Raw genomic sequence first — 13,144 nt, 5'->3', positions numbered from 1 at the left:
GTGGAAAGTGGTGCTAATTAGTCGAACGTTCGCCAGATTAAAACGTTTGGAAAATTTCGACTTGGGAGCCGCTGCTCCAAACTTGTGATTTAATATTATACGTATAATAATACAGTTCTATAATAAAATTAATGAAATCAACTATTAGAATAATAGTGAAATAGCAATATACTCGTATGGTACAATAAGCGGAATGGTAAGCAGCATAATAAAACAGTAAAATCTGTATGATTTAATATTACGCGTATAATAATGCAATCCTATAATAAAATTCATGAAACGGTCAACTATTAGAATAATAGCGAAATAGCTGTATAATTGTATAGTACTATTGGCGGATAGCAGCACAATAAAATAGCAAAACAGTAAAAGCAGGTAATTATACAGGAGTATACTTCAACGATTTCAATCACCTTGAAATATAAGCAGGGACGATATACATGTAATTAGAAGGGCGGTTCTAATGACTTTATTTCCGTGCAATTAGATGTCTGAAATTAAATCCGAGACAGTTAAAAGTTATTCAAAATAAAATCTTTGACAACATAGCCGAAGGTCATCGAAATCGGCGTCTTTTCTACGTAATAGTAAAAATAATGAAATAGTGACAATAATAAAATAGAAGAAGCAACCGGTCGAACGTTCAATTTGCAATTACATATAAAGACGCAGAAAAACATTGTACTATCTGTAGAAAGCAAGACGTTTCTTTTGCGTAGAGAGTCGTTTGGTCGGAGAAAAAAGATTGGACGTAAACAAAGGATCTATCAGGTACAGATAGAGATAAGGTAATAAACTTACCAAACGACACCGAAGGCACCATATCCGATGGGTCTGTCGGGCTGAACGGGATCCTGGGCTGGCGGCGGCGGCGGGGGTGCAGGAGCGGCAGGGTGGTAGTAGGTGGGGGGTGGTTGGGCCGCAGCCGCGGCCGCGGCAGCCGCTGCGAGGACCGCTTGCCCCGGATGGGTCCCCGTTGTCCCGCTACCGCCTGTCGCCCCCGCCCCACCCCCCTGCAACAGCGACATAGACACGCTCATGGACACCCGCGAGTGCCGGCTGGGCCCAACTACTGCCATCAAAGCTCTCCTCTCTCCCTAGGGGCCACCCTCCTCAACCCGAATCCCGATTCACCGCCACCGCCAACGTCCCTGCCGCTTCAGGGAAGCCGGAACACGCCTCGACTCGTTTCGATTCTTCCTTCCGTTTCTACCTTTCGCGACCACTTTTTCACCTTTCGAGAGAAACACTTTTATCTCGGAATTTCTACACGCACGTGACACACCGACACAACTCGTCGAGGTCGTCCTTTTCTTTCGATTTTTTTCACCGCGTTATCGACGCGAACATTCGTTCGAATCAAAACACCGTTTCTTCGAAATTACACCGGAATTATGTGTACCACTGACAGGATTACACTCTAGCACTCGGAGTAACGTTTCTTTACGAGTCAGTAGTGCTTCTTAGTCTCATGACACTGGATCGAAAGCCTGTGATCACCTTGAACGCGTTAAATCGTTGGGTATTTAAACGTCGATCGGGAGTTTTGCAAAAAACTATCGCGTCGGTATCGCTTGCTCCCGAATTTCGCATTCAAATGCCGCGCGCTTTCGTAGGCACGGCGGGAAGGGCCGAGAGCTTGCGGGAAACGAAGACCGAGTGAAATTCGTGACAACACGCAGCGACTGTGGTCGCGTCCTTTATCGTCACGACGACGAAAACGATACGTGCAAAGGATAACCTTCGAGAAAGAGGCAAAGTCGATGTCCTTGTGCACGTTTCCACGACACGGTCAGAGATAAACGGGGCGTTGCATTTCTCCTCAGAAGCGGCCAGAAGAGGAAGCGATACTTTCGTGGCTCTTCCAGTCGTTTAACGGTTGAGCACTCGATATTATCATTCCTCGATGGGTGAATCTCGAACGATCGTGCCACGTTTTTTTCCGGCGTAGTCACGATATTTACGGTGACAATACTTAGGTTATGTTTGACACACGCACGCAGTCGTTTCTCCCTCTTCGCCGTCAGTTACGCTCAGCTGGCCTCATAACGTTGCGATCGGAGGGACGGAGGTGGAAAGGGGGCGGTGCTTGTCCGTAAGAAATACGGTAGCGCGAAACAGAGAAAGGAATAAGAGAACACTGAAAGGCTCGGTCGAGTCCTCGATGGCTACCGCGATTCCGGCTGTAAGAGCAAATTATTCGATGGTTCGCGACAACCGAGGATTTCTCGCTGTCCAGGTCCTACGGCCGAGCCAGAAACACTACCACTTTGTAGAGATCAAGCACGCACACACAAACACGAAAACACGCGCGCGCGCACACAGCGAGAGAGGGAGAGAAAGAGAAAAAGGAGTCTCTCGCGTAGCCGCGATAGAAGGATCGTCGCGGTACGAACGAAGCACACGTCTTCCTGCAGCCAAGGCTTGCTGGCCACTGGCCGGAGGGGGTGAGCTACGCTGTCTACAGCGCCAACTGCTCACAAAGAGGGTCACGTGACCTGCGCAGTCATTCACTGCGCATCGCAACGCCGATCTTTGCGTCCTCTTCGCGAAAATACGATTGAAAATGCGTGCAGATTGCGATTTTTGCAGTTTTCGATTAATTAATTATTCGATATTTAATTTGATTAATGTACATTTAAGTGCAACGTTGACTTACTTTGATTCAGGAATAGTGCAGGTAATACAACCTCTCGCCGCTTACCTTCAATTTTCACAGATCAATCATGAAACTATTTAAATTTAGATATTTGAAAACTTTCGAATATATGTATAATAGTATATTTCTGTATAAAATTAATTATTGCTTTTAATTTGGCGCGAATATATCGAAGATAATCAACGATATATTAAACCACTAAATTATTAAACAATATTCGTTTTAACTTTTTATTGAAAGGAAATTGGTAATAATTCATGACGAATTTTAAAATAAATCGTAGATTAATTGTGTACATTTACATGGTCATTATTGAACGTATTAAATTAATAAATCTACCGTCCTTCTTGCTGCATCACAATAATGTATACATTTTTATTAAAAAATGTTACAGAAATACGAACGATTCAAGCCAGCAATATACAAAGCGTATTTTTCCTCGCTGATACGATTGTAAGAAAAAAATCGATTGTATTTTGTGTTTTTGTTCATTTTTTTCGTATTTTACAATATTTCACGACGATTTTAACGATAATTAAAATAATGAAAAGAATTGTTTATCGAGTGTAGGCTTCCAAAAAAATACTCAACGGTCTTATCTTACAACCGTAACAGTTTTATTTATTTTACTCCATATATCCATATCTGTATCGATATCCACATTTATCATATACATATATCATTTTAATGATAAGTATACTCACAAAGGAAAGTATTCTTTGTTACTTCATTTAATTGTACACGTAATTACGAGGCATGTATTCACAATTATTACTACGAGAAAAACAAATCTGTTTAAATTCTGTTGTTAAATAACAAATATTAAAATTATTATTATTATTACAATCTATTATATTATTCTTTTGCTCTGGATAATCAAAATAATGTTTCTAGAGATCACATTGTGCACGTTAACCAACTATGTATTACGCGATTAAACCTTAAACTTATCCTATCTTTATAGAAACGCCCAGCTATTTTTCATTACTCTTAGTCGATATAGATACAATCTGTGAATACAGGCCTGAACACTTACATACGATCGTGTAGGAAAATATGAAAAGTTTATATTTCGAATTATCTCATCTCACGTTAAATAGGCTTCTATCTTTGGTCTGACCGAATTTCCATCGATAATATTACAAGTCCATCTGCCGAAATATGCGTAAATCGCGAGAAAAATAAATTTCACTCTAACATCGTGTTCCTCGCTATATCGCAGATAACACAGCAGACAGCAGTCCTTATGCTCCCGTCTTTTCTCCTACAACCACTTTTGCTTGAAAGACCGCAGATATAGTTACAGGAAATTCAGCTCGAAACATTCAAGTGGGAGAACAAACATCACAATTTCGTCCAACCTGAACAAACTGATTTTTAATTTTAAACGACATTCAGAGATTGTTGAACCCATAAGAGCCCGTGGACACTCTATATACACGTATATTTCATTGAACGGATCAATTTAATCTTCTGTACAGCATTTCAAAAAGTATGTATAAAATTTTGAGAAAATAGGTCTCCTTAAAATTTCTTGGAATCTCGGACTGCAAGCAATTCCAAAATTTTAGAAAATTTTGTCTTGATCGCTCCCTGGGCGCCGATGGGTACGAACATTTAACACTTATCTCGTATGATTTACGTAATGTAATCGTCTAACATTAATTCACGGTACTATTAACTAACAAGCGCACAAGTATTAGCAATATTAAGCTCATTGAGGTACAGTGTGCTTTACACCATAAGTAATCTACCATTTGGCGAGAGTATATTAAATAAACACTGAAATCAACGAAATTGTTGCAGAAGTAAAATGAGACATAAATCCTAAATTAGCCGATACTTTAATTATAAAATGTGCAATCATTTGTAATTATAACACATACGAAACGAATCTTACGAGAATTTCAATGAGCGAGAATTTGATAATTTTTTTATTATATTTACAAATTATAATCGATTTACTAAGAATCTCTTAATATCGAAATGAGATAACAAAAAATATAAAAATAACAAAAGCGTTAAATTTATTACTTTAACAAGTATCTCATAAAATTTGTGCGAGTTTTCGATTTAATTTCAATAATTCGCTTTCACGGATATCGTACATTGGAGTATAGTAGACTTCTCTGAGAAAAACGGAGATATATCGTTTGTTGGCTCCTCTCTCTAGGAGTCGTTCTGATTCAAAAGAAGCCTACATTGCATCCAAATATACGTAAGTTTTCATTCTATTCGATTTAAAGTTCACGGTATCGTTAAAAACGTTTCGCCAGACAATTTGTATCGTGGCGGTCAGGCACCACTCAATCACTTTGTATAAACTTTTGTTAGGTATTTTGAGCCATCGTGTTAATCATCGTTCACTGTGAATCAAATGTTGATTACGAAAGTTCAAAACCCGTATTACTAGTGACGGCATAGCGTAACTTCTCTCGCAAGGTACTTTTCTTTTGGTAATTCGGTAATTTAAGGAGATTGAAACACGTAGATGAAGTAGGTAAACGGTTCTGCGGATCTTTCTTGCGAATCGTAAAGAATCCTCTGATTACACTACCTGATTTAAACAAAAAAGACAATTATTTACATAATTAAGCAAAAATATATAATTTGATAAATAATATATTTTTTACCGATTGTATCACCCGTATCTTCGTCATCACCAACTTCAACGCAACGAATCGAAAATGGTGGTTCTAAGTATGCGAAACCCAGCAAAGGTGATTTGGAGCAGCTCGTAACAAACTATAAAATAAAAATATTAACAATCGTTCCTCGTTATAATGTCACTTTAATATACCTTCAAAAATAAGCCTCTTTCTTCTTCAGAAAAATCTTTCTCCAAAATATCCCATAACCAGCAAACTACACGATGACTATCGTGAAAACCACCATAGTATTGCGTATGTCTTCGAAGATCTCGTAAATCCAGTGGAACGTTATCACCCGAAATTAATCTTTGCAACTGAAAACAGAATTAATTTACAAAAAATTTCCTCTAAAAATTATAATAAGTATAATCTCACAAAAATTTTAATCTTACTTCTGGCGTTGAAAATAATGCCAACCACTCGAGATTAATTATGGAACGAAATCCCTTAATAAAAGCAGCTGTTTGATCTTTTATTTGCATATGCATTCTAAAGTGAGCCATCAAATGTATATAATTAATTTTATTTTCATTGGTGACCGGCACCGCTCGTCCTCCAGGAATCAACTCGTGCGTAACTAATTTGCCTAAAACGTCTTCATCAAGGGAAAAAGTTAATTCTAATTGCTTAACATCACCTTTGTAATGCTTTACAAGAGTAAGACTTCGATACAAATCACGATCCAAAGAAGCCAACTCATCTAACCAGCTGTATAATGCTCCTCCAGTTTGCCCAGAAAATTGGGAAACAAAGAAGGACGCAAAAGGTACATCTACAACAATGCCCTATAAAAAAAAACAATGTAAATAATTGTAATTTGCGATATATTATTTTTCGATAATTTTACGTACTTCGTATACCGCTTTACCCAACATTCGACCAACAAATTCGAAAAGTTGCAAATGATTATCTTGCATAGAGGATGTTGGAGACGGATAAAGTCGATTTTCGCTAGTGGCTTTAAACAGGTTTAAAGACGGATCAAAAACTTTCTTTATTATCTCCTCTAAGAATTCTTTAAACACTCCATCTTGGTCGATACCAGCTTCAGCTAAACCCTGCTCGTTTACGAAACGAACTCTAATCACACCTTTCAGTGCCTGAGACGGCAACATTGCTAGTTGACGGTATCCATCTTCTACTATACGTGTTCTGTGAAGCATTTTTGTCAATAATTTTGTGTAACACTTTTGACTTAAAAAAGGAAAAGTATTTTAATACCTGTGGACAACAATGAGCGTTGTTGGAGTACTGTTACACGCGCTTTCAGTCAACCCCAGCACTGCTTTCTCGTTAGCAACGTGTTTTCGGAAGAGTACCACACGTTCAGAATGAGGAATGACGTGTGGCATTTTAGATAAAAGAAGCGCAGCGCCTCGTTTACCTTTCTCTAAATCCGCCAGGAAACCGGATACTCTGACTTCCTGTTTTAAAAAAGTTTTAATTCTACATTCACGCTATGTACAATGAAAACATTTTTGTTTAAAATACTTAACTTTGCCAACCAATGTCCTTCGGGACAAAAGGTCCGTCTACAGTCTCGCCGATAGATTGCCATTAAAAGTGTGTGAAGAGAAGTGAACAGAGGATTATTAGGAACCGATTTCACGTCTGGAACATCTAAAACTTCAGTACATAGCTAAACACCTTATCATTTACAACATAGAAAAACAGACATTTCGACTACATTTGAAAAGTATATAATGTACAAGTTGTAATACATACCAAACAGATTATTAAGAACTGCCTTGTACAAAAATTGATTTAAAAAATATGATATTGTTACAAAATCATTGAGTTTAAATGGATCTTGTTGTTCATACATTTCCATATCATCTAAAATTCTATAAAAAAAAAAGATAATATGAATATAAATTATATAAAATGCTTCTCTACGTATATTTCCATAATATCACAACAGACTTACGTCACATAATGTGTCATGCAATCCGAAAATAATATCAACATTTGAAATTCAGGGGCTGTACATTTTGTATTAGCAGCTAAATGATCTAAAAATGCTTTTAAACCGCAATGTGGACCCAGTGTTCCCAGAAATAAATACATATGATACAGAATTTTATCCTGGTAGCACAATCCTAGAACATTATATAAACATACATGTAGTTATTAAATATAACTGATCATATGCATATATACATACCAGTTAATATTTCCATCTTCATCTGTGTAAGTGTATGTAAAGCAAATTGATAAAGGGAACAAATTAATGCTATTCTAGTAGTTTCTGGGCTACCCAATTTCCTATAATTCTTAGTATTATTATTTCTATTTGTACGAGTTTCTAAAAACGCTCTTCGAAAAATGTTGGTTCCAACAGATGAGCTTTGTTGTTCTACTGGTGGAGGTATTTCCTTTTCAATAAGTTCAGTTAATGGTTGACCTAATAAAAGATTGTATGTGATCCTTTCATGTTAATTTTAACAATGGCGTATTTACAAAAAAACAATGACCAATGTTACCAATTAATTGTGTCACTATCCCTCCTGTCCACAGACATGCTAATTGTGATTTTACATATGGAATAGGTTCTTGCAAAGAGGCATCAACTTTTTGTGCAAGCCATCCAAGAATAGGATGCCAATGTGTTAAATTACTTTGTTTCGCAACCACATACTGTTGGCATGATTCCAACATTTTTGTAACTACAAACTGGAAGTTTTTAAAAGATTGAAATTAGTACCTTACAAATTACATAAATGAAATCTACTAATATGATAAATTTGTACCGTAAAAGAAGGAAAATATAACTCTTTCAATACTTCAATCCTTTCAATGTTAGCCAATTGTATCAAATTGGCTAGCAAACACAGCGCATAGCTACCCTCTAGGGCATTAAAGACTATCCTCAGGTTTTGTTCTAAATTTAGTAACTCAAGGCTTCGTGCAAATAAGTTGTAGTTAATAAATGATGATATACACTAAAAATATATTATAAAAATGTTTATATAGTATAAACAGTAATTTAGTGTAGCATTTTATTATCTATTTACCACAGAGGATATATTATTCAGATGATAGACCAATGCAGGTACACTAAAAATATTAATTAAAAATAATGACACCAATTTATCTGACATCTGAGAGGAAATTAATGGTCTTAATGCCAAAGTAACAGCTGCTGAAAGTGCAATTGGTTTTAGAGCAATTTCCACTCTACCTAATCCTTTTACCAGAAAAGCCTGGAATAAGAAAAATAAATCTGTTATATCTGTACTAATTTATTTTTTAAATGATACTTAATATACTGCATATCAGTTGAGCCATTATTAATATGACAATCACCTGCATAATAGGATAGAATCCATTGTTGACTAGGTGACCCATCATATTTGCACAAAGCTGATTCATACCAGCTTTGAGCTTCTCCATTCCTTCTACTTTTTGAATTGCCCATGTTCCTGGTGATGTAAAACTAACTAATGTATGTAATCTCAGATGGATGGATTTATGATCAGTTATTCTTTCTGGTTTAAGATTCTCTAAACCAGTTAAACAATAAAGTAATATTGTTTTCATTTGTGATATCCATGATATGTAATGAGCTTTATTTAATAAAAGACCTACATATGATGTTTCTGGTGACTCTGAATCAAGAGTCAATACTAAATATCTGAAATATTTATTTTGAGAATATTTCTTCAGCATCTTTTATTATGTCTTATTTTCTTGTAAGTTATTTAAACAAACTTGCACATACCTACATAACTTTTCTATTCTTCCTTGATCCCTTTCTTTTTTGTATACATACAAAAATTTGGAAATAATTTTATACATGTACAAAGCAGGTTTTAATTCTATATTTGTTTCTGTACCACCATCATTGAAAAAATTTGTATCAAATTCTTCTCTGCAAATTATAATCCACTTTTAATTACCTTAAACTTTAGTCATATATAAGTAATTTAAGAACATGATGAATTTAAAAAGTATGTGCAAAATAAAAATTACATGCTATGCTGGTATGTATTGGTATAAGTCTGATAATTTAAAATAAGAAACAATTCAGTGATAAATAGAACATTATAAAGTATGTAAACAACTATCAAAGAGAGATTAATAATACAAACATTTTGTTTACAATATTAAAAAAATCATAAAATTAAGATTATTTTCGGCAGCAAACAATCGTTCCTGCATCAATAAACTCACAATATTTTTTTACGAGTTAACCATCCTCTAACATAAGCCTGAATCAGGGTGACAGCAGCTTCTCTGTCTTTCTCATGTGCCCTTTCTTCTCTAGCGGCCTTCGTTTGCTGAAGGAAGCTGTCCCTGGACGACTCCTCAGCTTTAAACATTCTCGATTTACCGCGATCACCCGCTAAACACTAATATATGCTAATGACAAAACATTGTCAGCTGGTCATCCGTGCTCACTAGTTGACACTACGATACAACCACCCACTAGAAAATCATCCTTTACTGCAGTACACGTCACGTTGATTTCATTTGCCGAATAATTACTCGGACTGACCAGTAGTGATTGCCACTTGCCACACGTTTTTCACCATCACATAATCCGTGTATGCCTTTAAATGACAACCAACTACGACGGCCATTGTTATTAATTTGATTCGAGACTGAATATTGAGGACAAAGGACATTAGGTTAGGTTAAGAAGCACGTGACTAGTGGCGCCATGAGATCATTTAAGTAAATTACCAATGTGCATGAAGCATAAGACTGTATATCAAATGTGCTGGAACAACAGGATTTTGAAGTAAATACAATTTGTATGACTCATTCAAAACAAATTTTATTTTATTGTTTCAAGAAGTATCTTGAGCATATAGTGTTGCGCGATAGGCAAAAAACTTGCATGTTTTCTTCATAAAAATAATTACTTGTATAATGTTAAATTTATGAATTACTGTTCAACGTTTGTACTTTGTTTCAGAAAATATTGGAAACAAGTTCGTTAATAATATCTAACGCGTTTGTTTGTTCTCCACATTCTTTCCATGCACAGAATAGATGTGTTCACTATCATTATTATAACAGTGCATATTATACATATATTGATATTGAATTTAGAAACTAATCTATGATTAGACTTTTTCTTAATTTGAATATAAAATGTCATTTATCAATGTTTTCCAGTCCTAAATTTTTAGTTAAAGATTAAACGTATGAACGTAAAAAACTTTCGCCATTTAATCTTCAACCAAAATGATAATTTTAACAAGTATCTACAATGGTTATTGTAAAAGTACCTTTCACTGTAGTTCACCAGTTTTTTCGGTCAATTTAAAAAATCAAAATACTAAATATGAATAAAATTATTTTCGTAAAGTTTCCGTCATTGACCTTCATTGTAAACTTATTCTACGAATTCTAATTTAAATTGTTCTTAAATTAATGTACTAAGTATTTAGGGTAACCCATAAAGTTTTAGTGTTCTATCCATACTAGTAGATGCTATATACTGCGCATGTTTTCCAAAACGAACACCGGTTGCGGCTGCTGTGTGGTCATTAAGCACTTTCAATTCTTGCCACTGCTTACACAAATACACTCTAAAAATGAAACAAACAAAATTGGATATGAGTATTATTTCTTATATAGTTGAACTTAGACAAATAGGGTGAACTAAACTTCTTACCTTACGTCCGTACCAGCTACCGCTAAGTAAGTTCCACTTTGGTCGAAACAGATATCTCTAACTTCATACGATTCTTCTAATTGAAGGGTTTTAAAGTTTTTCAATTTACGCAAATCCCAAAGTTTTACACAAGAATCCTCCGCTGCGGTAGCTAAATAATAACCATTTTCAGAAAAACTAATCGCTGTAATCGGTCCTGAGTGACCCGGGAAATTAGCTACGTTCGACTGTTCCTTTAGATCCCAAATCTTCACTTGAGAATCTGCAGTACCAGTACCAAAAATCAATCCATCCGGGTGAAATTGAGCTGTAGTTAACGGTTGAGTAACTTGTCCTGCAACCTATCAGACCACAAATCACTATAGTAATGTAGCAACTTAATCATTATCATTGTTGCCAATTCTTACCTTAGTCAGTAGTCTACCAGTACGTATATCCGAAAATGCCCAATGCTGATCTAAAGACGAACTTAGTAAATAATCGCCTGTTGGATGTAAAGAGAGACCAGTCACTGGAGCGTCGTGTGCTTTTAATAATAGTGTTGTTTGACTAGTTCCAACATTCCATACACGTATTGTAGTGTCAGGTGATGCAGTCATTACTATATCTTCTTCTGGATGGTAAATAACTCGAGTAACCTAAATTATAAGAGATAGTTAGTATCAAAGAATGCTGCAAACATGTTAAATACAAGAACACTTTATACCTTCTTAGTATGTCCTTTCAATATTGCAACAACTTGCTCTGTATCTTTATTGAACACTGTAGCATTTTTATCAGCTCCACCAGTTAAAATCTTACTGGTATCAGCACTGTGTATATCAAGTGCAAGTATTCCAGGTACACTGGCAGAATGAAGACCCTTAAAAAGAAACGAAAATTACAATAATACATTCAAATCTTCGAATGTTGTATGAAATGGTATAAAGAGATTTTACAGGATGAGATGCAAGTGTTTGAAATGCACGAATACTGTCTTGAGGAAGAAGATCTTCAGGAACGGAACGTCCACGACGTTTCCTTTCTTGCGTGAGAACTGTAGCTCTTTCTTGAAGTTTCTGTATTACATCCTCAGTAATACCAGCTTGTTCCATAGGTTGAGCTGCTGTACCACCAGCTTCTACAGCAAGTGCCTATAATATGAAATATATTCTCAGTACACAGTTGCATGTTTAACACAACACTGTATAGTTATATTTATTCTCTTACAGGTTGAGGAATAGTGGTAGCCTGAACAATTCCAGCTTGTGGTTTCAATGTAGCCAAAGCTTCTCTGGCAGCTGTTACTTCTTTTGTTAATCTAGCTATTACACGACATGCTGCATCGTGTTGATATAAAGCATGAGATAATTCTTGCCGAGCTGTTTGAAGCTGCTGCCTCAGAGTAAATGAATGTAACATTACAGCATCCCACTCATCTTGTAAAATTTTTAATATGGCTGGAATGGATGTGGCACTTGGTGGTTTAGGTTTAACTATTGCCGTAGCTAAAAAAAACAAAGATATTATCAATATTATGTGAAATTCAACAATGACGTTAAAAATTATATAATGTTCTATACTTTTGACATCAATGAGTTGATCTACAGTCAATTCCTTTCCACTTATAGGATCTACCCCATTTTCTGCTACATATTTTTCGATTAATCTTCTTTCAAATATAGATCCAGATACAGGGGATACGACGGGATGCTCCGGCACTTCATTAGAAACTGAAAATACGTATTTATTTTTATAAGGGATTGGCGGTAATGTGAAATGCTCTAGGTTATGTTTAGTAAATGCCGGTATAAAATTCTATTCTTGGAACTAAAACAAGTAGTTCATTTATACTATTAATACAGTACTTTAAAAATATAAATGTAATATCAATGTTTTAATTTTGAAAGAAACAACAGTATTATAAACGATTAACTTACTTGCACAAGAAAGCGCCATTTTCACACATGCAGGATGAACTTACTGCGCATGGTAGATACATACGTTTATTGAAATTAATTTTGCCGTAAGTTCAAATATTACAATTGTATGAACAATGCACTTCATATAATAAGAAGTATAAATTATTCTAACCCTAATTTCTATAAACAAATTACCAAATTTTTAAATTTCCAAATTTTCGAATATGTAAATTACTAAATTTCCAAAGTTATAAATTTAAAATTTTGTGAAATCTATAATTTATAAGTTACAAAATCTCTAAATTTG

The 13,144-nt window shown here is 35.3% G+C and overlaps 3 protein-coding genes across 10 annotated transcripts in view; all 3 read right to left on the bottom strand.

Annotated features, from left to right (window-relative positions):
* The window catches only part of nmo (serine/threonine-protein kinase nemo), a 210,611-nt gene extending 208,162 nt beyond the window's left edge, over positions 1 to 2,449 (bottom strand). For all 6 annotated transcript variants that reach the window (XM_076530660.1, XM_076530661.1, XM_076530658.1 and 3 more), the window contains exon 1: positions 802 to 2,449. In XM_076530660.1, the coding sequence (XP_076386775.1) occupies positions 802 to 1,079 (278 nt within the window). In that variant the 5' untranslated portion in view covers positions 1,080 to 2,449. The remainder of the gene's footprint in view (positions 1 to 801) is intronic.
* A 426-nt stretch (positions 2,450 to 2,875) lies between these two features.
* LOC100883690 (ubiquitin-protein ligase E3B) lies at positions 2,876 to 9,938 on the bottom strand. Of its 3 annotated transcripts, none has more exons than XM_076530637.1 (16): positions 9,484 to 9,938; positions 9,032 to 9,181; positions 8,617 to 8,944; positions 8,325 to 8,513; positions 8,061 to 8,252; positions 7,794 to 7,983; positions 7,475 to 7,714; positions 7,238 to 7,409; positions 7,036 to 7,154; positions 6,802 to 6,936; positions 6,532 to 6,730; positions 6,162 to 6,462; positions 5,703 to 6,095; positions 5,460 to 5,624; positions 5,293 to 5,404; positions 2,876 to 5,216 (listed from the first exon to the last, which is right to left on the bottom strand). In XM_076530637.1, the coding sequence occupies exons 1-16, from the start codon at positions 9,630 to 9,632 to the stop codon at positions 5,044 to 5,046; spliced, it is 3,207 nt and encodes a 1,068-aa protein (XP_076386752.1). In that variant the 5' UTR covers positions 9,633 to 9,938; the 3' UTR covers positions 2,876 to 5,043. The 3 variants fall into 3 exon arrangements, with proteins under 3 accessions (XP_076386752.1, XP_076386753.1, XP_076386754.1); XM_076530638.1 differs by having other exon boundaries at positions 6,802 to 6,930; XM_076530639.1 differs by having other exon boundaries at positions 6,802 to 6,921.
* A 126-nt stretch (positions 9,939 to 10,064) lies between these two features.
* Prp19 (pre-mRNA processing factor 19) lies at positions 10,065 to 13,005 on the bottom strand. Its single transcript, XM_003701599.3, has 8 exons — positions 12,856 to 13,005; positions 12,499 to 12,648; positions 12,146 to 12,423; positions 11,875 to 12,069; positions 11,643 to 11,798; positions 11,344 to 11,574; positions 10,937 to 11,277; positions 10,065 to 10,850 (listed from the first exon to the last, which is right to left on the bottom strand). Exons 1-8 carry the CDS (start codon positions 12,872 to 12,874, stop codon positions 10,706 to 10,708), a joined length of 1,515 nt encoding a protein of 504 aa, XP_003701647.1. The 5' UTR covers positions 12,875 to 13,005; the 3' UTR covers positions 10,065 to 10,705.
* Positions 13,006 to 13,144: the final 139 nt, after the last annotated feature.

Source organism: Megachile rotundata, chromosome 4, assembly GCF_050947335.1.
Source record: "Megachile rotundata isolate GNS110a chromosome 4, iyMegRotu1, whole genome shotgun sequence".
Taxonomy (NCBI): Eukaryota; Metazoa; Arthropoda; class Insecta; order Hymenoptera; family Megachilidae; genus Megachile; species Megachile rotundata.
The sequence above is the reverse complement of the archived record's forward strand: the minus strand, read 5'-3'. Positions and strand labels throughout refer to the sequence as shown.